A 24156-nucleotide genomic window follows, 5' to 3' on the forward strand; every position below is an offset into this window, starting at 1 on the left:
CAAACTCTGGCAATAACTGAAGCAAAAAAGAAAAAGAAAAACATCAACAGACACGTTGACTGTGCGTGATGACGACCGGGAGAGCCCGGAGTGGTGCGCAGCGTAACATTCCATTGAGAAGAAGAGGGGAAAGATGGCGTCCTCTAACAATCCTCGCAAATTTAGCGAAAAAATCGCTTTGCATAATCAGAAGCAGGCGGAAGAGACCGCCGCGTTTGAAGAAGTGATGAAAGACCTGAACATCACCAGAGCTGCGCGGGTAAGACCCCCACAGAGGGGCTGTTTACCTCTCGTTGCATCGCTGTTTGGCAGCTAACGAACACTGCGGAGATGTATCGGAAAGGTTGGGAAGCTAAGTAAGCTAAAGTTCATATTAGCGTCCTTTGCTGCATCAGTGCAATGCTGCGGAGCGACGTTTCCCCCGCGCCTGTTAAAACACGCCAGCATTATTGGACTTCCAGCAGCACTAACCAGCTTAGCCTCGCCTGCTGGAGCTGTGGATAATGTGCACCTGTTCTCCCCTGCCTGTGGCTGCTGACATTTCGTTAGCTAATAGACAAATCGTCTGGCATGGTAGTGACCGCATTAGAGCACGTTAGGAAAAGTTAGCTGCGATTTAGAAACGGAATGGGAAGCAATGTTGGTTGACAGAGAGATTAGCCAAACAGATGTTAACCAGCTGTGTGTATGTGTGTGTGTGTGTTTCTTATTTATTAAGGGGAAAGGGGGTAACCCCCACATTACCCGTAACATTATTTTCATAGCATACACTTACGGAGAGCAAAGTCAGCTCTGACTAAATGATCCACGTTTCGTTTTACTCGCTCTATCTTTAGCAAAGTGTGAATGGCAGCTTTCTCACTACAATGGCAGCGTTCAGCACTGGTTGCCTCAACAATTAAGTGGAGCAGATGTTTTCATTAGGCTGCTGTTTGTTATGCCAATTGAAGCTGCAAGTCCACTGGTGATGAATAAAATGTGGGGTTTTTATCTAACGCTGAGACGTGATGTTCGTTTTACTGTCTGTCTTTTTTGTTGTTGTTGTCATTTTACAGAAGTGAATATAACTGTGGATGAAAAGATCTGGTTTAGATATAGCAGATGATAATCATGTAAAAAAAAAAAAAAAACCCAGTAAAATGGAGCTGAAATGGGATTTTTTTAAAAGTTTTAAAATAACTTCCAGAATGACTTGTCATAATTGTTGGCGATTTCCCGCAATTTTTGATGATTAACTAATTGTTTCAGGGCTGTTCGTCTCAAAACATATAAACCATCTTGTTGCCAGGAAACGTTGGGGCTAATTGTTGGTCTAGTTGCTGGAAATGATGCCCACTTACCACGCTGTGTCAGTGTAAACCTGAGCTGTACTGTTATTTACTGCAAAGGGGGGGGAATTGAATTTTCTACTCAGTTTTATGGTCTCTGCCTGATTTCTTTGTGTTGCCATCCAAACATCCATCCATGGCATCAGTTCTGATCATTTATCCTCATGCATTTCATTTCATATTCGAGGCCTTCCATCACAGTGTTTTTTTTGTTTTTTAATAACATATATGACTTTTGTTTTGACTACTGTTGTGTGGTAAATGTAGTAGCCAGGTGTGTTACATGGAAAGTCTGACTGTAATTACACCAGCTGTCAGTCAGGTGTCATTCACGTCAGCTAATGTGATTTTTCTTTTCTTTTTATTTGCTATTAAAATATGTTCTCTGCCTCCTGATTATTCGTGGTACCGCCACATCTGCCTGGCTCATCACGTTTCATCTGTCAGTTAATGAATTCATCAGTCTTTCATATCCCACACTGTGGTCTGGCATGCACCATTTGTTTTTAGCATCTCTTTTTTGTGTATCGGATCAGTCATTCACTCATGCTTTCATGCAATTTTACTTTGCACAGTTGCAGTTACAGAAGACCCAGTATTTGCAACTAGGGCAGAATCGTGGACAGTACTATGGAGGCTCACTGCCCAATGTCAATCAGATTGGAAATGGCAACATTGACCTGCCTTTTCAGGTGAGCCCCTGGCCTCTCTCGGCTGGTAAATCAATGGTTTGTTGTAGACCAGTGTGCCCTTCTCAGCTGTTGGTGATACTATTGGACATATAAAGGTTGCAGGTGTCTGTGGTGTTGGTGAAAGAACCCAGAAAATTCCTCTAAAGCCATTAAAGAAAGTCTGCAGGCTTATTTATGGCTGTGCTGACAGTAACGTGTTTAGACATTACCTTGTCGTCAAAGCTGCATAAAGCATCAGGTTTTATCAGGGTCCAAGAGTGAAGGAGAAGACGTGCACTACAGCTGGTTTTTTTTTTTTTTTGTTTGTTTCTTTTTGTTTTGTTTGGGTTTTTTTCACCCTGATGCGTAATTTGATTCCTAAATTTTAAATAGACCATTGCTTGTCATGGCTTTCCATTTTTAATACATTTGCCAACTCAAGCATCAGTATGGGGGGCCCATGGCTTGACTCATTTTGAAACAAACACATGTGCACCATTTATCCTCAGACATTATCCTAAGACACAGTTTTATAGTGTAAGCAAGTTTTGTTTTTGTTTTTTTTGTGGGCGGGACCTCATTCACCTGATGTGTCCACCTCCAGAACTCGGTGCTGGATACCAGTCGGACAACCCGGCACCACGGGCTGGTGGACCGTGTTTACCGTGACCGGAACCGCATCACTTCGCCTCACCGCCGGCCGCTGACAGTTGACAAACATGGACGCCAGATATCCTTTCGTTTCAAGCGCACTGTGATGAGGAATGTGTTATTGTTTTGGTCTGATTTTAAGTCAAAATTCTGATTTGTGTCTGGAGCCAAGCTACTTCAGCGTAGCAGGCTGCTTTAAATTTAAGCTTTTAGCTGTTTAATTGATCAGCTTTCATTAGTTTTCATGTATTTGTGTGATACGTTGTATGTATGTGTATATATATATATATATATATATATATATATATATACATACTAGGGGTGTAACGATACACAAAATTCACGGTTCGGTTCGGTTCGATACTTTGGTGTCACGGTTCGATATTTTTTCGATACAATACGATATTCTATACTGCTTCCACTTGTCTTTGCACTAGGATGATGTCGGCATAAATGTGCAGTCATATTCGTTGTGTTCCCACTAGTGCTGTCAGCGTTAATCTCGTTAAAATGACATTAACGCCATAACGTCCCAAATCTCCGTTAACGAGTTACCGCGGATCGCTCCAATGCGTGGGGCTGGACGGCATCAACACGTTAACAAGCTAACTGCGCTAACGCACTAGTTCCCACCAATTGAGCATTGCGTGGCACATCCGACATACTGTTTTACTTTTGTCCATGACGCGCTTACCATCAGGGTCATGCTTCACATGAAAACCAAGATAGTTCCAAACGCCAGATCTGAATGAGGGTGGGGGAGATTCAGTTTCGGCTAGCGTTGAGGCAGTTGCCATGTTGCAACGAGCTTAGCTTCTGTCTTGCTAGCTTGTGCTGCGCTCAGTGGATCTGCACTCGACAGTGCAGCCTAGGCGGAGTAGTCGAACGCAGATCCACTGAGCGCTCAACACAGACAGCATCGTCAGATAAAATAAATTAAAAAATTTTGTATTGTTCGATACATATGCGTACCAAACCGAAAGCACTGTATCGAACGGTTCAATATCGATACGAGTATCGTTGCACCCCTAATATATACATGAAGATAGAGATATAGAAGAATGAATGACTGAAATTCTGAAACAATAGCATTTTGTTCTAATGACAGTCTTATTTGCTGACACTGTCAGGACTATTTTAAAGTCTTTTAGCTTGTCGTCATGTTATTCCTAAACATTTAGCCAGTGCCATTGATGATAAACAGAAACACAACAGATAGACATCAGCCACTGATGTTGGGAAATGTCCTCTTACTTGTCGAGAGGCCAAAATGCCAATATGCAGACTTGAGATAGGGGCTAAACTGAGGCGTATTTGGGATGTGTATTTCCCAACTAGTTGGGCGTTGGTTCCTGGAGGTTGCAATGACCAGATAAAATGGATGGGAAAGAGGGCCCCACACCAGAAACCTCCAGGAGCAGTGGTTGCTTGTAGTTAGCCTGGAAAGTGGTTAAATAGGGGTTAAGGTTATTTGGTCATCCGTGTTTTTATATTGTCATATGGACCAGAGATTGCTACCAGACTGGTTAACAATGATTGCTGTTTAAGGAAATGCAATTACTATTCATCATATGAGATGTGTTAAGATATCATCTGTCAGTAATGGTGCTGAGTGGATTTTAAGAGTGTTTGTTATGCTGCATGTGCTGACAGCCTGATATTGAACTATGTAATACAATGCGTTGTAGACAGTTGACAAGACCATCAATATATTTGTCTATTAGATAACAAGATATCAAAGGAAATGTATTAAAGTAAAGCTTGTGTGTGGTTATTTATTATTTAGCAGGTCTTTTGGGTTGATTAGGGTAAGAAAACAAATTTATTTCCCTTGACTAAATTCACATTGACAGCTGTCCTTACAGCTCAGTTTACCTCTCCCCACCGCCAGACACTAGCTGGAGAAGGTAAGGCACCTCCTTTTGTCCATTTGCCAAAATAAGAACTAGGACACACAGCCAGATAAAGTGCTCTTCCAAAGATTAAATGACATGACTCGGTGCAGCCTAGTTGATGCACAACTTCTAAAGTAAACCAGAAGGTCTAGAACAGATTTCTGATAGATTTGATGCTGCAGAGCTTGAATTCTGCCAGTATTCATGAGCTGGCATTGGTTTTGCTTGAATTTCATCTGTCTCTCACGTACAGGACAAATTCAGACTCTGCCTTACACCAGAGCGCCATGAATCCAAAGCCCCAGGAGGTCTTTGCCGGGGGATCACAGGAGCTGCAGCCTAAACGAGGTAGAGGAAGATCCCGTTACAAAGACACAGAGCTGCTTTTATTTATTAATGTGGAATGTACTAATGCAGGCAGGAAACCTCAAAAGACATAAAGGGGCTGGTGTCACACAGTAGTAGTTCTTGGTGAAATATTTATAAAGTAAATGGATCTCTAGCAAAGTTTCTGCATTCTGGTTCAGCCCTCGGCTGGATGTGGAGGAGTAGCATCTCTGAATGAGGCTGATTCAGGAGGATCTAGAGAGGAAAATCAATAATTAACTGATTATGCATTGATTATGTCTTTTTATGTGTGAAGCTCTGATAAAGCGAAGCCAAGATTAGCTGGCATCCTTTCAGTCTGTCTAGTGGTCAACTTCTATTTTTAGACTCTAGAATCTGGTGCACAGCACTATATTCTGCATGACTGGCTCTGATATTGATGACTCATTTTTTTGGTTTGTTATGTATTTTTGTCATGGCAAGCAACTGTGTCTTGCTGTTTCACTAATTAGTACTGCTGCTAACAGTGCCTGGAACGGAGAACTCGGAGACAAGTGCAGACAAGGATGTGCAGGAACAGTTGTGGGATGACAAGAAGGTACCAATGGGACAGGGAAGGGCTGCAGAGTGTACACTGGTGACGCAAGACTTGTCTCATGATTGCATTTTCTTCTCAGGATGATTCATCAAAGCCCAACACCTGTGATGTCCCAGGAATCAAGTGAGTGGTTTACGTTGTTTGTTTTATTATTCTTCAAAGAGCAATGCCACTCGAGTATTGTGCATGAAGTAATATGTGGACATTAGTTGTCTGCCATATTGGACGTGATACAGCTAGGTTGCTAGGGAGAAATGTGTGTTCCTTAACTGGTTGGCGGTCGTTCCTGGAAGTTGTTGGCTCTCACTGGGTGAAAGAGTTGCAAATAATTTGTGCTCCTAGTGATTGCTTTGGAGTTTGAATTTCTGTGACCTAAGAATTGACAAGAAAACTTTGGCACATATTTTTTTTCCTTTAGTTGGAAGAATAACCATCAACCAGATATAATCCTTTAAATCTCAATCTTAATAAGTAGCCAGGTTTTATTACTGGTGTGTTTTGTAGCGCTTCAGTATTAATCTGCTACTCTTTTTTTTTTCTATAACTGCTTTTTTCTTTTTCATTTGGATGGTTGACTGAAGTTTTTTGTGCATTCCCCATGTGTCAGGTAACTGAAGAAATCCTCCAGTATCTGTGAGGAAAATCATAGATGCTGCTAGTATCGCCTTTCAGGATTATTTTGCTGGTGCACTTTTCCCCAGTAAATCAGATCAGATATGGCTGGGGGAAAGTCCTGTAGTGATAGGCAATCAGGCACCATTTTTCTACGAGCACTATAAAGTACAAACATAAAATGCTTCATAATGACATTTAAAGCAAAAATCCTTTTTCGTGTAAACGTTGGATATTAGAAAAATGGCACTGAGAAAATTGGAAATAAATGGGAGAATTTTGCAATACCAAACATGGATGGACCACAAAAAAAAAAAAAATTGGGCTCAAAGTCAGCAATTTCTAACCATTTTATTATCTGATTTCTCTGGTGAGAAAGTCCATGTACTTTCCCATGTCCCAGTTCAAAGTTCATTTAGATGATCTGTCAAAATAACAGAGCAAAAGCTTCTTGAAATGCTTCGGAGTGGGTTAGGAACTCCCGACAAACCGCCTTAATATGCTCAATCCAAATTAATGCAAAGACGTGAGACCTGTTTAATAGAATCAGGTTCAGCTTTATTGACCAAGTACAAGGAATTAACCTTGGGCTTTTTCTTTGCTCTCAGTGTCCATAATAAAGTTGGTAACATGACAGATACATCAGCCACCATCATATTTATTGTGCAAAGTGGCGGAGTGTAAAGATCCTGAATAAATAAAAAGGCTGGTTAACAGACAGAATTTCACAAAATAGAGCAAAACTTAAGTGATTATTGTCATTTATTGGTTAGGAAGTTAACATATTCTCCCATAAATCAGGTTAGGTACAGTTATTTTCACAATAGATGGTCAGCACAATAAATCTTAATATGTGTGATTGAATCAATTTCCTCTGATTGGTAAACATTTTATTTGTTGACCTTTGCCACAAAGAAAGTCACAATCTTGTGAAAGCATACAGTAAAATGGATCATTTACATGAGTTCAAAAGACAGTTTAGATCCCCTTTTATTTATCATCCCTCCCCTTATTGAAACTTCCCTACTTTGATAGGATATGAAAAATACACAGACAAATGCATGGTTAAAAAAGCTAGTTGTAACAACATAGTTACAACTGTAACTATGTTATGGAAGCACAGCAGCTACGACGGCCATTGTGACAGAAGTCAGGCTGATTTTGTTAATGACTGCTGTGCTGTTTTCTGTGGTTTTTGCTGTGGTTGGGGTTGTGGTGGGTGTGGTGGTTGAATTCACTTCTGTTATCTGTGAAATGGCTGACATTGAAATTGATGGATTAACTTCAAACTCATTGCTACAAATTCTTCGACTGCTTATAATATAATTTGTTGTTATTTGCTAACACTTACCGACAAGCAGAAGCAGAATGAAACAGATCTTGAGAATCATTGTGCAAAAGTCCTTGAACCTTCAAAAATAAAATGATTGATTATTGTTTAATTTTAAATTCACATTTGTTTCCCAAAAATTTGGAAATAGCATTAAATATAATCTATAATGACATAGTTTAAATAAATAAAGTATAATATAACAATAGCTCAATAAAGTAAATCAAGTATGAAAAGTGAAATAAATACAATAAAAACTCATTTGATAAAAATCTAAACCAAATACATTCAGTTATTGTCTTATTAGTGTAATTTTCTAAATGACAGAAGTGTCTTTTTTCTATATGTTTCTAATTCATAATGCAATAACATCATCTTTAATTTAGAACAGCATAAACGTTTGTTTTTTTTTAATTACTGTAATCATTATACAGCTCTTTCTATAATAATGTAATTTTTAAATAAAAACAAATCACTCCCATAGTTTTGCTTTAAAGCAAAACACTTTTTTTTCTTTTTTTCAGGAAAAACCACATTGGCTTGACAGAAAAGATGGTCATGAACTAATTTGTCATATTTTATTTTCCATATTGTAAAACAGTAAAGTCTTCAGTAAATCTTTCCCTGACTCTAAAGTTTAGTCAGATATTCTAGATTTGAAAACTTACAGTTTAATCGTCCTGAGTTGTCTTCAGTTGTGCCGATGCTCACCAACTCCAGCTGTTTGTTGTTTAATCTCTGACGGTCTGCAGCTTTTATACCTGCACAATGTCGATACGATGACATCAGATGCTGAACAGAGACACAGCTTGTAAAACTGGTTGACCATCTTTTCTTGCCAGTATCAACAACATGATGTGACGTATATGTGATTTTTATATCTATCTATATAACTATATCTATGGTCTATAGATATCTATATTTATATAGATATAGATGTATATAGGTAGCTACCAATCTATATCTATCTTTTTGTTTGTTTTTTGGCACAGCATTTAAGTAAACAGTTAATAGGTGGATGGTTTATTTAAGCTACTGGGGGGGGGGGGGGGGGGGGGGGGGGTTTATGTGATTAAATGTACAGGTGAAGCTTGGATGTGTTTTTGTTTTGTTTTTTTTGTGGGGGGTTGCAGGCATATGTTGATGTACCTTTACATATGCAAATGTATACATAAGAGACAGGAATGAAAAAATAGCAAAATATAACACATGGCATGACATGAAACAGCCAACTGGCAGTCCATCTGCATCTAAAGGACAAAGGTCACTCCTTTGAGGATGCCAATGTACACATGGTTTGATGGTTTGAAAGATGAGTAAAAGAAGCCATTTATGTCCACTGTGAATGAGCATCTTTGAATAGAGGCGGTGGCTTACGACACCAACTATCTGCCATCTATAAACCAGTTTTGAGATCCTTCTCAGACGCCTTAATGCCCACTCACATCCTGGGCCTTCTGACCTCTGGAAATCACATGATAGAGTGGAGTTTCACAATGAGTTCACCCGAAACCTTGGCTGATAGTGACCTACACCCGTTTTCACACCTTGGCTCGTGTGATTAGGTAGAGCAAAAACAGTCTCTCGCAAAACAAACTTGCAAAAGTTTTAGCAGCATTCTTGAGACGCCGGCTTCTCGCAAAAGTTTTGCGAGATCCCGTCTTAAATTTTTTTCTCCCATGTACCCTGCGGGGCTCCGTAGGATGTAGTGTTCTCAGTGGGAGAAAGATTTTGTTAGTCATCCAAGTGACTTCTTCAGTCTCCGCTGCCTGCAGGTTTCCCCAACCTTATAAACATTACCTTTGCACAATGACTGAAACTAGCCCACTGCAGCTGTGATGTCAGTTTCATGGTCATTAAAATGTTTCTCGCACTGAAAGCGCTACGTCCAGATGAACAGAATCTTCTGAAACTTCTTGGGATTTACTTACCTGGATGATTGAGCATGCATCAAGATATTTTAAAACTGCTTCTTTGCCAAAAAAAAAAAAAAAAAAAAAACCTTGACTTGGGTGCCCTTTTTTTATTTAAATGATTCAATGGTCAGTGTCTGAAGATGGTCAGGTTCAAGGACTGGACTGAAAATGAGTGAAAAAGCAGCAAATGTCCAACTTTGCAGAACTATTACTCAAGAACACTTTCAACAAATTCAAAGAAAATCTGGCTCCTTGGAAGCAAAGTAGAACAAATTTAAGACTTTGCACAGTATTGTAATATTTTTCTGTTATAGGCTCACAAATTACAAATTATGTTTTGACAGCTGTACATAAAAAGAAACACGAAATGTGCTGTCAGTTCTCAGAGACGTCACGAAAGAATTTGCATCTTTTTTGCTTCTAAATTCAAATAATATCCACGTTTAAAGGTTATACAAGAAAACAAACAAAAAAACAGGAAAAAATTAATGCACTCTAATTTGGTTAGTCAAAAATGAAGCAAACTATTATGAAACCCTGTCACCCCTGCTGTGCACTTCTGTGTAATTCGTGTTAAGCCTCCATATTACAAGTTTACAATTATGTGCTAGAAAAAAACTGGAAAAATTGCTAAAAGCATCTTTTCGGTAGGACACAATACCCATTAGGTAATTAATCTAGAAGAAACAATAATAATAATAATAATAAAGGATTGGATTTATATAGCGCTTTTCAAGGCACCCAAAGCGCTTTACAATGTCACTATTCATTCACTCTCACATTCACACACTGGTGGAGGCAAGCTACGGTTGTAGCCACAGCTGCTCTGGGGCAGACTGACAGAAGCGAGGCTGCCATATCGCACCATCGGCCTTATTACAAGTAGCGTTATTACAAGATTATTATGTTGTGATGTAACAGGAATGGCTTACACATACTCTGTTCATTCGTTTGTGACCAAAGAATCAGCCAAAAGTAGCCTTTTTTTAGATTTCCTATTATTAGTTATAGATTATCATTCCTGCTTCTCTCTAAACGAAGTCTGTTTGTGTTTGCTGTATTTGGTTCAAACTGGCCAAAGCAAAACATGAAACAGGTCTTGCAATGATTTCTCCTTGCTAGGAACTGAAAACCTTTTCAAGAAAGTGAACTTACGAGACACAGAATACACATTGAGAAAAGATTGTCAGCTGATGGAAAATTCTAGCACGGCTGGGAATTATTTATCTGTGGGCATCACTGAGTGAAAGCACAATAGGCTTCAGTTTAGCCAAGCTTGTTTGTAGAGCGCTTTATGCTAAGGACAGAACTAAAAATACAAAAATTAATAATAATATTAACAAGAACAATACATAAAAATATATATTTAAAAACAGAAAAATTGCATAAAAAGCACAATCTGAGTAATATAATTCAAATTATACAGAAAAATGAAAATTGACTGTCATACTGTGGCACTGTAGGTGGGTTTATAGAAGTGATTAAAATAGCATTTAAAGCAAACATGTTACCCACTGTCACTTAGCTGTTGTTGCCTTTTATTAAAATGCTCATATGCTTGGTCACAGTCTTGTTTCACACAAGCTGTTCTTATGTCTGATAGAAAATGTGCTCTTTTCAGCATATTCCCTTCACCAGACCAGGAGTTGAACCCATCCGTGCTCCCAGCCGCACATAACACCGGCGGTTCGCTGCCCGATCTCACTAACATTCAGTTCCCCCCACCGCTTTCTACCCCGCTGGACCCCGAGGACACCGTGGCCTTCCCCTCCCTCAGCGCAGCCAACAGCACGGGCAGCCTCACCACCAACCTCACCCACCTGGGTATAAGCGCCGCCAGCCACGGTAATAAGCAACATTTCGTGTTCATTAAAGGGGTAAAACGGGTAAATTTAACAAAGCAAAGGGATTGTACCGACCAGTGTTGTAGCACAGAAATTTAGCTTTAAGTGGAATGTGTTTGTTTACAAAGGAGAACCACTAAACACTAATGCAGCTGAAAGAAAACATAAAAACATGCCGGTAGTTTTCATACAAATGACAACAAAACTGCAGGATTTAATTTGATGCTCCACAAGTGTTGAGTCTAGTCTAGCAGGATCCGGTTCAGCATCAGTTTGTAACTGTCTCTTATGTTGTAACACCTAATGTGTAAAATACCAAATGTAGGGGCTTGTGCTTTATCACATTTATGCACTTTTACAGACTTTTACTTTGACTTAGACTCACTCTTCTGCACTCAGTATCAGTCCCTACCGTGCAGGCATTTAAAGTTGGTGGTTTTTGCTGTTTTACTTTTTCTGATGTTTCTTATTTACACCAGTTGGTGCATTAAAGCTAAGTTGGAGACAAAAAACAGGCACATGTACATCCATAGTTTCTTTTTTTTTTTTTTTGACTTCCCAGGGATCCCCACTTCCTCTCAGCCCACCATGACCGTGACTGCACAGCGCCGGCAGCCACCGGTGGTGCCGCTCACCCTAACCTCTGACCTCCATCTCCAACAATCTCCTCAGCAGCTCTCACCCACCCTTTCCTCACCAGTTAGCATTACACAGGTAAGGATTAATTAAAATTAGTTTCATTCTCTTGCAGGAACAATGTATTTGTATATCCAAGGTATTTGGACCAAAAATGGATGAAGTCAGAAATTTAAAAATAGTTATTGCACTTGCATCCCGATGTGTTGAATTTGAAACAAATGAGTGTCATCACTTACTGCAAAAAGAGGTCACATTATATTGACCCTTAAGGATTTTTCACATTAGTTTATGGTGTCGTTTCAAGTCTTTTTCCATTAATGATTAATTATATTTTGTAGGTTTTGTGCACAGAATAAATTACAGAATAAAATACTGCATTTTAGGATATGCTACATTATGGTCAAACTCTCATTGGTTCAGTATTTGTTTATGTCCAGATAGTCATCAGTAGAAAGGAAGAGTGTGGCTTTACAAAGTCAGGCATGAGAGAGCAACAGAGTCGGTATTGTAGGGAGGCCATGGTGGATGAGCGTGACACATTTACATATTTATCAGCTTAGTTGATCTTTCTTTTTTTTCCAGTCTTCATTTGCAGTTTGGTTAAGTTAAAGAAACACTACATGGCTATGTTGATTTTAGCAGGAAGATAAAACTTTTACTTTGAAGGAGACTTTTCACAGTTCCAGTTGAGTCTTTGCAGTCAAGTTGGCAAATTGCAGGCATGTGCCGAAGACCGAAGCAATCGCAAGGAGGTTGTTGGTGCAGCACTGTACAATTCTGTGCAGATAATTTCACCTGGTACTTTCAACTGGTTCGAGAATACATATGTTTCCTTATCAGCTAGAGGTTGCCAGGGGGGTCGCTAGGCTCTAAGTGACTAAAATCATCTGCAGTAATGTGTTCCTATGTGTAAATAGCACTGTTGGATGCTGACAACAGGCTCTTAATGATATCTGTGTCTTTGTCCTTGTGCTTTTAGTACAGATCCATAAATTGTAGTGCTTTTGAAATGTCAAGCTGTATACTAATGAGTATTCAACACATACCAGGTGGTTAAAGATAAGATAAAACATTTAAACACCACACCCCTACCCTCCAGTTCATGCAGCAGAAATCACTGCTACTTGGACTAATTTATCCCCATCGTTCTGCAGGTCATGCCAACAGAGTCATTGACCCTGGAACAGCAGCTTTCTCAGTACCCTCTGTTCAACCAGCTGACAGCTCAGGCTCAGGCTCAGCTGATCAGTGACCTCCAGAAGCAGCAGGCCCTGCCACAAGGCATCCAGCTCATTACCTTGCCAACTCTGGCCTCCGCTGGTACAGCGTCTGCCACTGCCAGCAGTCCCTCACCAGACAGCCAGACCACTGGCAGCATGAGCATCAGCTCGGTAAGATGCAGTTTAACAAGAACATGGAAGCTTAGATAAAAATCTGATGACATGATTGAGATAATTTTGCTTATTTTTAAGCTGCTGTTTATTTTACCACTTTGATGATGCTACCCTAAATACATCGCAGTAAATATCTGCACATCCTTTCTATGCTAATTTATTTCTAATTATATAGATTAACTTAGCTAAGAAGCATAAACACATATTACTCTTTGCTACAAGATGTCACTGTAAAGTTGTTTGATGTTAACATCTTTGTAAATGATGGTTTATGAAAAAAGAAATATGCATTTAGCCATTCTTTAAAACACAACTGTTTTTTATTGAAGTAGTCAAAAACCTTTACCCTAACCTAACTGAACATTGCCCAGTCTCTTCAAGAACATCCTGGATCACTTTAAGCCCAGCTGGTATTTTATTTAGTTGGTTTACCTGGAACTCTTTTTCTGCCTCCCTTTCATTTGTAAATGGTTGGACTAGATGGACTGCACTAGACTAGGTGTTTTGTTTTTCACTGTTGAGTGCTCAAAGCACAGACTTTGAGCTTTGTGCCTGAACAGTGCATCAAACTTGTGTTTCTTTAACTTGATTTTTTTAAGGAGTCAAATTTAACAGGAGGAAGTGATCCCAAACATCCCGGACTTCACTATAGTCTGTTCTAGCTTATACCACATTTGCACATGCAAATGTACATTTCCATGCGGGTTCCCACACATATTCCACAGTGGCGACTTTTGAAAATTTCCTTCCTGGAAAATGTGGCTTTAGGTGTAAACAGCTGAAAACATATATGTTGTGGAAACCTACGTAGTACCTAGTTCTCTTCAACACCGATAATCATCCACAAACAAAACATCCACACATTTGAGCTTGAAATAGAAGTTGATGAAAAGGTCAGAACAACATTTCCAGAGAGCGATGTAAAAATTGCAGCATTGCTGAAAGTGATCCAGAGATGCACTCAGATATTTTAAATGCTTAATAGATCAAAGTTTAATCAGCTAAGGTCTTTGATTTCCATGGACTAGCTTCCTGAGCTTTTTAGTCCTACCTCATATGTTTTGAGCAGACCCTAAGTTGATGCCTTCTCACATGTCATCCTTTTTAGACTTGTGTGTGACAGGCATGAAGCTTAGTGCTAGCTAACCCTCTTCCCTCCAACAGTACCGCAATCAGACTGGCTCACCAGCCACTCAGTCTCCAACCTCCCCAGTCTCCAATCAAGGCTTCTCCCCTGGAGGCTCACCTCAAGTAAGGGCCCACCCACCGAGCTACCTGCTGTTTGGGGAAGGGCTTTGCTCCTGGGGGAAAGCTAATTGTAGAGAGTTAGGCTGCTTTTCATTCACTGTATCCACACTTAATCACTCATGGTGTCAACAGCTGCATAGCTCATTTCTTCATCAGCACTGTCATCGTTCACAGCGTGCATGGCAACATATTAATAGCCTGTTGATGGAGGCTCTGACACTTTGTAGCCTTAAAATATTCATCTTGTATCCTCAACCATTACAGTTTCTCACATGTAATTCACCCAAACTATATTCTCTGTGTCAGATATATTCTGAGGAAAGTCTTGGTTTGTTTGTTTTTTCATGGGTGGGGGACATGCCAGGCTGGAGCATGTAGGTGGCAAGATACGTACGTGCAGGAAAAAAATATCTGCTTTGTTGTCACATAGTCAGGTCATCATCATGCAAACTTTATGCTAGGGAGATAACCTTGTTGGCGTAGCCCAGGGGAAGGCAACTCCAGGCCTCGAGTGCCGGTTTTAGATGTATCCTTGATCCAACACAGCTGATCCAAATTGCTAAATGACCTCCTCAACATGTCTTGAAGTTCTCCAGAGGCCTGGTAATGAACTAATCATTTGATTCAGGTGTGTTGACCCAGGGTGAGATCTAAAACCTGCAGGACACCGGCACTCGAGGCCTGGAGTTGCCTACCCCTGGCCTAACCATTCCATCCCAGTGATTTGAACATTTACTCTGTAACACAGTGTCAGTGTAGTTTTTTTAAAAGGCAGTTTAATTACAGTTAGTTTCCAGAACATGCATCCTTGTTTCATCTTTATTGTTTTTTTTTATTATTTGAAACCGTGGAAGGGGATCTTATGTTGTTTGCCTCTGTTTTGAACTTTATATGAAGACAAAGACTAGATGTAAAGCTCACAGGGGCTAACAGAGGCTAACATCAGGTAACAGAGGCTAACAGTAGCTAAATGAGGCAAAAACAGCATTGCTACTAACAGTTCAGCATATTCTCAACAGCTCACTTACTATGTGGAGACAGTAATCCATGGATGCCACTTGTAGTATCAGTAGCATTTTATTCACTACCCCTGCTAACTACATATCTGTGTTCAGTTCAGCTTTATTTATATAGTGCCAAATTACACCAACGAATGCCTCAAGGCACTTTCTACTGTAAGGTAAATCCTAGGTAGGTTTGTATACTCAATGAGCCCAGACAACTTTCCAAATATACCAGAATATAATAAATATTATTAAAAAAAAAAAAAAAACTCTATCTTTTTTGCACTGGAGTCCCTACAGTGGTGGTGAGTTGAGTGTTGCCACGGTAATATGATGACAACATCTGAATTAGTTTTTGTCTTGATCTGGGCTGTCGTGGTCCTATCTACGAGGATGGGACAAACTGAAGCACCCTGGTTGTTTGTCATTTATAATAAAACTGTAAAGTGTGCTTTCAATTTTAATAATAAACTAATCATTAAAGAGTGGCGCTATTACATCTTCTGTTAGTCTCCTCTTTTTGTGTTTAACCATGACAGTCGTGGTCACGAGGTCCATTTGCTTTGCTCACTGCTCACTCTGACAGCTGTGACTTTGTGTGCTGCTTGTGTTTTTTGTTACTCCATCGCTGAAAGTGTCTGCTTGTGAACTCAGATATTTTCTCTCTCTGTAAAGATTTGTGTTATTATTGTAGCCGCTGCAATGGTGTATTTCTCATATATATTTTTGGGGGTTGTTTGTGTTCCTCCAGCACATCCCCGTGGTGGGCAGCATATTCGGCGACTCCTTTTATGATCAACAGCTGGCATCGAGGCAGACCAACGCTCTCTCTCATCAGGTGACACGTAACGTTAAGTAAAAGGTTTTCTTTAGATTCTCTCTGACTTCAATGTGTGTAACGCGTACAATTGTGCTTTTTAGCTCGAGCAGTTCAACATGATCGAAAACCCCATCAGCTCCACTGGCCTTTACAACCAGTGCTCCACCCTCAACTACACGCAGGCAGCCATGATGGGGCTCACTGGGAGCAGCCTACCCGACTCTCAGCAGCTCGGCTACAGCAGCCACGGCAACATCCCCAACATCATCCTAACAGGTAGCCACAGCACCTGTGTGTGTTTGCCCTTTGATACATTAAAGGTTCTTTGCACATGACTGAGATTTCAGTCAATATACACTCTATCTGGGCTAAGGTAAAGAAGTCTAAAGGCAACTGAGCCAAAACTAACAGCACCTTCGCTTTTTGCAGAATTCTCCAGAGACCATACGAGGGAACAACTTCTTTTAGACACTTCCACATTTTACTAAATTGCCAAAATTTCTTGTTTTATACACTTCTATCATCCAGTCTAATAAACAACACCAAATAAGAGTCAATAGCAGAATAAACTGTACGTCTGTGCAGAGTTGGTGTACTATCATCAAAGTAAACCTTCCAGTGGCTTGAACGTTTGTCTTTGGGCAGTAGTTCTAAAATAGGATCTCTGTGGTAGGGAAACATGTAGATTTACTTGTTCCAATTTAGCTTGAATCAGTAAAAATGCTAACCCGATTCTTGCCAGGCGTGCACGTTTTTCTCAGCGCTTGTATTTCTCAGTCACAGGTGAGTCTCCGCCAAGCCTGTCCAAAGAGCTGACCAACTCTCTTGCGGGAGTTGGCGACGTCAGCTTCGACGCAGATTCTCAATTCCCTCTGGACGAGCTGAAGATCGACCCGCTCACCCTGGACGGACTGCACATGCTCAACGACCCCGACATGGTGCTTGCCGACCCCGCCACCGAGGACACGTTTAGAATGGACAGGCTGTGACGTGAAGAAAAAGAAAACTCGTTAACGGAGAGAACCAAAGGGCAGGATGATCCCTCTTCCTCGTTGCATGGCCGTCCAGCTGTCCGACTTTGCCCTTTGAAACAATGCGGCACCAAAAGACAACAGGGGGGAAAAAAGACATCCAGCGGCTCGCCGGGGGGATTGCCTCGCTGTCGTTTTAAATGAGATTGGTCGCTCAGCGCTTTTGCTAGCCTACTGTGTTTACAGTTTACCATTACATGCCACATATATTCCAAAAACGCACATTTGGCGGTTTTCTTTTCTTTTCATATCCGCTTTATTATTTATTTTGTTGATATTTGCTTGTAGCAGGAAGCTGCTAGGACATTGGGCAAAACTGCACCCGATATAAGCGGCCGTGTTTTTTAAGAAAAAAGAGAGCGAGGAAAAAGAAACCGAAAAAAAACATGGTCGCTTTGCTCATACTGTGCAATGAAAAAGAACGGTTTTCCCATCATGCCATAACGGCTTTCTATTTCACACTCAAAGCTTTATTTTTGACAACCAAATGTTATTTTCATTGTGTACTTGTATGTTTTTATGCTTCATCTATTTATATGTTCTATTTATTTATTTGGTTAAAGATTTTATATTCCATTTCATAATTTCAATTTGATGCCAAAATGTTTTCTGTAGGCATCGTGTAATATTGCACTGATGTAATTTGTGTCTATTTATTGATTACTAACATATTTATAAATGTGTTTATTAAGCTATTTTTGGTTTATCGAGGAGTGCAAAACCTCCCCATAGTTGCCCTTCGGTGTTCAGTGTGCCATTTTCTGATGTAAGATGTGGCGACCGTTAACCATGCTGCAGCCCAACAGTCCAATCCAAATACGACAGGTTTTTTTAGCACCGCTCCAAAAAATGCTGCGTGCTCCGGAAATGCGTTGGCTTAAAGCCACACACGTGATCTTTAACTGAGAAAAATCATCAGGAAGAAAAACAGAAGCATCTAAATTTATTTTCTCCTGATGAAAAGCCAGAATACATACATATACACACGTTCAGGCCGACCCTCTTCTCAGTGAAGGAAGGTGTCTGTTTTTAAACCAGAGATCACTGAAATCTTTTAAAGTCGTCACTGTGAAATCACCTGATTTTGCCTTACGGGAGTATTCTACTGTTCTACTTAAGTGTCTAACGTGACAGCGTATTTTCGTAACTTACTGTAACGTTTTCTCGTATTTGAGAGAAACCTTTGGTCAGTGATGTTTGTGGTTATGTTGTGTAAGGTTTGACAAATCAATGTACTGTATTTTGTAGCGGTACACTTTATAGCCAAATTGTTGGATGTTTTCTAAAGCGGGGCAAAAACGAGAAAAAAAAGTCAAAGGCGGGTTTGAAGTGTTAGAGATGGAGTGCAATTGTGGGGAGGCTTTTTGCTCCTTTACAGGGAAGCTCTAACAAAAACGCAGCTGACTCGACGCGTGGGTATTTCTTACTGAACTACTTGGTTTTCATAAGCTCCACGCTTCTAGTTTATGAGAGGATGGGATAAAGTAGACAAAGTAGAATATGGCTATATAAATCTATTTATAGTAAGTAAGTATAGTAAGTATTGTGTGCAATCTGATTTTTCTGCAACCAAATGAACACCACACAGACTCGCATCATTTGAATACGCAGACAGACTTTAAGGGGTCGGTCAGCACGCCTAAATCTTTTGTCAGAGTTTCCCTGAGAGTCACGTGCAGTCTGTGGGATCATGTTTGTTATATTGTAACGTTTGTGTACAGATGTGCTAATATTTTTACTCACAGCGCTGATGGGAAGAGTTCCCAAATCCCCCTTGCTGAAAAAAAAGAAAAAGGAATCACGTTTGGTTTACCTCTACAGCTGGACGGTTCGTCTCAGTTGAAGTGTTTTCTTGTCTGCTGTAAACTTCCATCAACGGTTTTTGTTTGCCTTCAACGGGCCTGTGATTCCTATGCAAAATGAGACAAATAAGATGCTTGAAGGAAAAATCCACCTCTGGTGTTTTATTAGAGTTTGCACGTTAAGCTGGATTTATTCTTCTTCAAGCAGTGTGACTCTTCTATTACAGACGGTAGACTTTGGAGATGTCAATTTTATTTTAAAGAGAAACATTATTGCAGATTAAAATGGAACCTAAAATGTCAAACATGGTAAATGTCGTGCAGGCCGTATAATATTTTAAGACTTTAAGGGCTTTGTAGTTTATGACAGAATTAAAAATCGCCTCACTTAAAAACTGGAATTGTGCGGCATCTCTTTTAAAGACTAAACATCGTGGCTCTACGCCAGAAAACTGACACTATTGGGAGTGTGCGCGTGTATGATGTTGTAGTGTGTCGTGGTGGTGCTAATGACAATCAACAAGTGGAATACAAATTCATTTCGATACCAGAGAAGCATAAATCCAGCTTAATTTTGAAGTTTTGGCCTCAATAACTGTAAATTGTTATTTATTTAATTACCTGAATCTCCCTTTTCGTCCTGTGCGACTGTTGAACATAGTGCAAAATTGCTGCTTTAGAAAGACACCCTTTGCCCCTGACCCTAAATGAACCCGTGTCAAACTTTTGCATTAACCACAGGATGAAGAAAAATGCGACACACACTAATTCTGCTTCGTGTAAAGCAGCTAACGTTGGATTTTTCCTTCAAGCCTCCGAAACAAAGGTGTAGAAAACACACTCTACGGATTACATTTCCAAAGGTCTGTGTACCTAAAAGATATTAAGCGTCACGTGCACTGTCGTGCTGCCAATAACGCCAGTGATTTGAGCTTTCCTGCCATCTCCTTTCTTTCGTCCTGCTGACCTTGTACATATGCTATAGCTGAAACAAAATGCATGACTTACCTGACAGTCAAAACCTCTAAATGAAGGCCTTCTATAGCTCTGCAGGTTTGATTTGTGTAACGTAACACTACCACAAAGTCTAAAGGGATGCATGTAAGGGTTTTTCCTGTTCAGTGACTCTGTTACCTCCATCTATGTACAATGCTACTTGATAAATGATAAAAGAATGTATTTTAAGTGGCAGTGTCCTAGTTTTAACCCTTTGCCAAATGAACCCAACGATGTTTGGTGCGTTTGGTCCGTCACAGACGGCGACCAGGCTTCCATTTCTCTCTGCACTTTCATTTGCCCCTTTTCTCCTTTTAAGGAATCAGACTGTTGCTTGTTCCACGCTTTCTCCTACTACTGTAGCATCTCTCTGCGTACGAGTGTAAAGCGGTCCCTTCTTGTATAGAAAGACCTTGCGGTCGTTCCGGCCCTCTCCTTGGCTTTGTTGATGCGGGATCCGTCCCGTGGAAGTTGCAGATTGGCACGTGCGCTGATCGTTTGCATATGTGAACTTGACTCTTCTGACGCTTCTGTGTTACGCAGTCAGCCGCATGACATGATAGACACGTCGAGCAGATTATTATAAAATGTTATGTGCAGGACTTTAAACTAGCTATGCTGAAGTGGAGTGCTTCTCAAGACACCGGATATGATAGTTTTTGTTGTTGTTGCCTATCATGTCACGTTCTGGACTGGGTAAAATGCAACTGTGTGTGTTGGGGTTTTTTTATTTCTTGGTTTATTTCTTTGTTTTGTTTTTTTGTGTATGTGTGTGCAATGTTTAGTCCACTGGTTGCTTCGCACTTTATTTGTGATTTCTTGGCTTTTGAGCAGAGACTGTTCTGCCTGACGTGAATGCTGACTGTTTCACACCAGATGTATACTCCGGAAATATTTTCATGTCAAAGAAAAGATGAATTCTCTATTTTCCTTTGTAAACTATATTTTGGCTTGTCTTGTTTTTTAATCTGTGAAGATCTTAGGGGATGCAAAACTAGAAAGGGCTTACTCCAGTGCAGCTTGTGTGCTTGTGTTGGAAAGGATAAGCATTCCGAATGTGTTTCTTTGTTGGTCACACCACACACACACACACACACACACACACACACAGATTCAAACACTAATTAGCTATATACGTCACAGTCACACTAGAGTAAACCGTGGTTTGAAAGTGGTATGCAAGCACTCAGAGTGCGTTGCCATCCTCACAGGAACTTATTGCTTTTAAGATGGCTTCAGGATGGCATGACTTTGCGATTGAATAGGGTCAAAGGGACTATTACATGCAGTCTGTTGGTGATAATGAGACTTGGCTACATATAAAACTTCACATTAGGCATTTAGAGTCTAGTGAGAACCTCAGCGATATGAACAGAATACAAACAGTTTGCAACCAGCTGAGTCGAGCCCACTGTGCTCATCGCTGCAGACCGACTCAGATTGATTGCACTGTGGTGGCAGTTTTGGCTGCATTTGAAAATTAGAGACCGATTGCCTCCCACAAGGCGATCTGTGCAGAGGTGGTGTGCGGTCAGCCTCGGGTGCAACTAATTACGGTTGGTCTCCGACAGAAAATAAATAAATAAGTCAATGCATTCATGGGGCAACCACCAATTTTCCTTTACTAGGCGCAAGGAGGTTCCATCCTGTTTTTACTCTACTGTGACTGAGCCATTAAATACACATGCTGCCAGTAACAGTTCTACAACACAGTCTGACTTTACTCTAATAGCTAAAACTCGAAACTACAGGTTTGTCATATTTTTTCCTGTCTAAAATATCCACCTGCAAGCCTAACAGTTAAAACAAGAACATGTACTAGAGAGGAGCTCGTGCTGAACTCACACCACTTAGAAACTGCTGATGAGGTGTGTTAACGCCTTCTTCGTGGTTTTATCTAAAAGTAATTATAACTCTGGTAATAGACTTGACTTCATGCAAGGCAGCTAACACTTTAGTTTAAAATTAGTAAAAGAGACTAAAAATGTCAGGTTTGTTGATCAGATTTGAAGTAATTTCACAAAATAGGCCGATTCTGAGACAACATGGTGAAATGCAGAGAGCTGGAGGTCCATTTATTTCAAATATAAGATGCACAGGTCATCTGAAAATGTCTTTTTATGTCTGATACACTGTTTAGTTTTGAGACTTTTACTTATTTTAGTCTGAGACGTCACTTACTTGAGGTACTTCTCGGCACAGCCCGTTCCCTTTTTTTGCCATAAAAAGGCACAAACTGCATTTTTGTCACAAACTGAAAAAAGTTTGATGAGTGATGTTCAAACAGGAGCGTGCGATTAAAGGTGTGCCCTCAGTCCCAGAATACAAGGAAAGAGTTGCTGCTTGGTCTGTACTGCTTGTTCCCAGAGACTTTAGGTTTGACTCAAATGTCCCTTTAATAATATGGGGTTTTATAAATGACTCTACAGTTAATTAAAATGTGTAAACAAAAATAAAAAAACAGAGTTTAAGTTCCACTTAAAGCTTCTAGTGAGAATAGCATTATATCACTGTTGTCCTGTAAGTCGTAGTAACAGAACTGTAGTTATTTATTTGTTGCCATGTGATTCTCTTTCTGTGACCATTTGTTTATAAGAAAAAAAAAGTCAAATTAAATTGAATGTGGAAGACAGATTTTTCTCTGCACATAGTCTTGATTTGCAGAATATGCCGATTAAAAAGAAACTGTCCAGTGTCACATCACAGCGTGTTGCTGTGGACATGCATGATGTTTCGACCCTGTTGTATATTGTCTTTGCTATTGTTTCTATTTTGTAATCTGTATTTCCAAATGCAAATTTAAAAGATTATTTTGGATATGTGCATGCTTGTGACTTGTTCAGAATGTTAATTTCCACTAAAAGCTGTTGAGTTTGAAAACAAAAAGCAAGTCAAGTCTGTTACTTAAAATCACATGTTCGGCTTGTTCCTGTTTACTAACATATAATACCTATAAAGCCAATTTTAAATTGAATGATCATTAACGTAATTTTATTAAAGGAAATGTAATTTACCTTCCTCTGTTATAGACTGTGCTATAAAACTTCTCGGTCTGAGAAGTCGAGCTGATTCTTAAGTGCTTTAAACTTGCATTATTTCTAATGACCAGCAGGGGGCGATTCTTCTCAATGCTAAAATTAGCCAATTTGTATAGAAGTCTATAACAAAATGACCCTACTGCTCACTCAATTTATGCCCACAGTAAACAGTTTACTCATAAATATATTGTTTCAGTTGCTAGCTTCAGGTTCTCTTTAATACAATTTAATTTTTATTTTGTAAATTATTTACCCATTTAGAGTAAAATTGAGAGAAAAGCATGGCCTGCTTTGGGGAGTGACTACATTGTCATATACAGATCCCTTATGGTGAATGTCCAGTGTCTTAATGACATCTAGTTTAAAAAACACAAGATGGTAAGCGCTAAAATCCCCAAGTGGATGCATCTAAACAGGGATATTAGATGCATGTTTGATATCCATGGTTTCAGTATGCACAGACATCAGATTCCCACACAACAACATTTATTCATTAGTGACAGTCCAATCTTTTCAAGTGGTTTTTCTGAAGTGGAAAATGTTATATAATTTTTAATCTAACATTATACCACTTCCCTTTGAACACATATTACCGTTGCTCTGCAGCACAATCAATCGATTTTCACTGGAGACATTTCCAACACTTCTGTTGGATTTTTAATTAAACTTTTATCGCCGTGATGATCTTCTTTCTGAGATCCAGCTGTGCATTGGGCCTGTTTGTTGTCATCAGGCTACCAGCTGGACCTGCTGGGCTCTGTAGGCATCAAAATCCTCTGGAAGAGTGTCTGAAGAAACACAGTGGAAAGCTAGTTCACAATTCAGTTTGAAAAATCACACATCTGTGGCAGCATTCATGGCTCTGCTAATAATAGCATACTTCCAGTCAGTGCATAACTGTGTGACAAAAACACACCAAATAACCAAGTTAGCCAACATCAGACATGACTGGCTTCAAAAGCTAGCAGGGCACTTGGAGAGCGAATCCTCTGCAAGGTAAAAGCAATATTTT

At 39.9% G+C, this 24156-nt stretch overlaps 2 protein-coding genes and 2 long non-coding RNA genes across 8 annotated transcripts in view; 2 read left to right on the forward strand and 2 right to left on the reverse strand.

Annotated features, from left to right (window-relative positions):
• crtc1b (CREB regulated transcription coactivator 1b) lies at positions 1 to 23518 on the forward strand. Of its 5 annotated transcripts, none has more exons than XM_085132567.1 (14): positions 14 to 259; positions 1904 to 2020; positions 2604 to 2729; positions 4496 to 4557; positions 4799 to 4893; positions 5385 to 5470; positions 5550 to 5593; positions 10950 to 11173; positions 11735 to 11886; positions 12966 to 13202; positions 14370 to 14456; positions 16209 to 16295; positions 16379 to 16553; positions 17061 to 23518. In XM_085132567.1, exons 1-14 carry the CDS (start codon positions 134 to 136, stop codon positions 17264 to 17266), a joined length of 1824 nt encoding a protein of 607 aa, XP_084988693.1. In that variant the 5' UTR covers positions 14 to 133; the 3' UTR covers positions 17267 to 23518. The 5 variants fall into 5 exon arrangements, with proteins under 5 accessions (XP_084988696.1, XP_084988693.1, XP_084988695.1 ...); XM_085132566.1 differs by having other exon boundaries at positions 17 to 259; positions 17055 to 23518; XM_085132568.1 differs by having other exon boundaries at positions 18 to 259; positions 5400 to 5470; positions 17055 to 23518.
• Positions 2738 to 3696, forward strand: LOC146502513 (uncharacterized). The gene is made up of 2 exons (XR_014869312.1): positions 2738 to 2902; positions 2970 to 3696. It is a non-coding gene; the product is annotated as an uncharacterized LOC146502513 (long non-coding RNA).
• LOC146502514 (uncharacterized) lies at positions 6046 to 8153 on the reverse strand. The gene is made up of 3 exons (XR_014869311.1): positions 8081 to 8153; positions 7434 to 7492; positions 6046 to 7340 (listed from the first exon to the last, which is right to left on the reverse strand). It is a non-coding gene; the product is annotated as an uncharacterized LOC146502514 (long non-coding RNA).
• The window catches only part of comp (cartilage oligomeric matrix protein), a 16217-nt gene continuing 12917 nt past the window's right edge, over positions 20857 to 24156 (reverse strand). Inside the window, exon 19 of the mRNA XM_085132564.1 lies at positions 20857 to 23932. Coding sequence (XP_084988690.1) covers positions 23874 to 23932 — 59 coding nt within the window. The 3' untranslated portion in view covers positions 20857 to 23873. The remainder of the gene's footprint in view (positions 23933 to 24156) is intronic.

Source organism: Neolamprologus multifasciatus, chromosome 15, assembly GCF_963576455.1.
Source record: "Neolamprologus multifasciatus chromosome 15, fNeoMul1.2, whole genome shotgun sequence".
Lineage (NCBI taxonomy): Eukaryota > Metazoa > Chordata > Actinopteri > Cichliformes > Cichlidae > Neolamprologus > Neolamprologus multifasciatus.

Bases quoted from the DNA above. Each gene is read 5' to 3' on its own strand.
- crtc1b (XM_085132566.1), top strand. From the start codon at position 134: ATGGCGTCCTCTAACAATCCTCGCAAATTTAGCGAAAAAATCGCTTTG. The intron at 4,558-4,798 runs GTAAGGCACCTC...TCTCACGTACAG, and splicing joins CCAGACACTAGCTGGAGAAG to GACAAATTCAGACTCTGCCT. The intron at 16,296-16,378 runs GTGACACGTAAC...TGTGCTTTTTAG, and splicing joins CCAACGCTCTCTCTCATCAG to CTCGAGCAGTTCAACATGAT.